General features: G+C 44.5%; 1 protein-coding gene across 1 annotated transcript in view; it reads right to left on the bottom strand.

Annotated features, from left to right (window-relative positions):
- Positions 1-185: 185 nt before the first annotated feature.
- The window catches only part of LOC107580288 (uncharacterized), a 2,038-nt gene continuing 1,453 nt past the window's right edge, over positions 186-770 (bottom strand). Inside the window, exon 3 of the mRNA XM_016266011.1 lies at positions 186-770. Within this exon, the coding sequence (XP_016121497.1) occupies positions 188-770 (583 nt within the window). The 3' untranslated portion in view covers positions 186-187.

The raw sequence follows: 770 nt of genomic DNA, 5'->3' as shown, positions 1-770 counted from the left end.
CTTTCTATTAATCAAAGAATCCTGAAAAAAGTCAGTCATCACAGTTTCCTCAAAAATATCAAGCAGCAAAACTTTTTTCAACATTGATAATGTAGTGTAAGTGCCATAAGTTGAGTGTGAGGCAGTCAGGAGTGATTAAAGCAATAAAAGTCAAAAATGCATCTTGTGCATATCTAAAATGTCAGACTCACCCAATGCTTTTCGACAGCTGTAACGCTGGTATAAGCCTCTCGACGTGTGCGTCTGTTAGTTCTGCTCTGTACAGGTTCATATGCTCCATCTCTCCCACACAACTCACTACATATGACAGCGCAGCACAGTCAGGCTCCTGCATGGAGCTGTACCAAACAGGCCTCCACTGGCTCTTACTAATGCTTTCTTTGACCAGAGATGAGTTACGTGCATGTTGCAGAAGCCGAAAAACACGAAAATGCTTCGTTGCATCACCATCTGGCAACACCCTAGAAACATTTCCCATCAACCACTGAGAGAACGCAGATATTCGGCTTTCATCGAACTTTCCCACAGAGTCTTCAATTGGTTTACGCTGGATTGAGTCCGACAGCCCTGCTAAAAATGTGTAGTACAAATCTGAGCGCTTGTCTGAGATCTCCTGCACGGATTGGTCGAGATAAAAGGAGGCGGCCAATAAGAACTCATGCATCACTGGAGACAGAAAGGAGAATGTGGTATCAGGGTGAGTGACATCACCATTGATGCCCAAAAAAGCTGAAAGCATGGGGTTGTGCAGAAAAGAACGCAGGCCGCAG

Source organism: Sinocyclocheilus grahami, unplaced genomic scaffold, assembly GCF_001515645.1.
Source record: "Sinocyclocheilus grahami isolate Dianchi unplaced genomic scaffold, SAMN03320097.WGS_v1.1 scaffold29807.1, whole genome shotgun sequence".
Lineage (NCBI taxonomy): Eukaryota > Metazoa > Chordata > Actinopteri > Cypriniformes > Cyprinidae > Sinocyclocheilus > Sinocyclocheilus grahami.
This window is presented reverse-complemented; position numbering and strand designations above follow the sequence as displayed.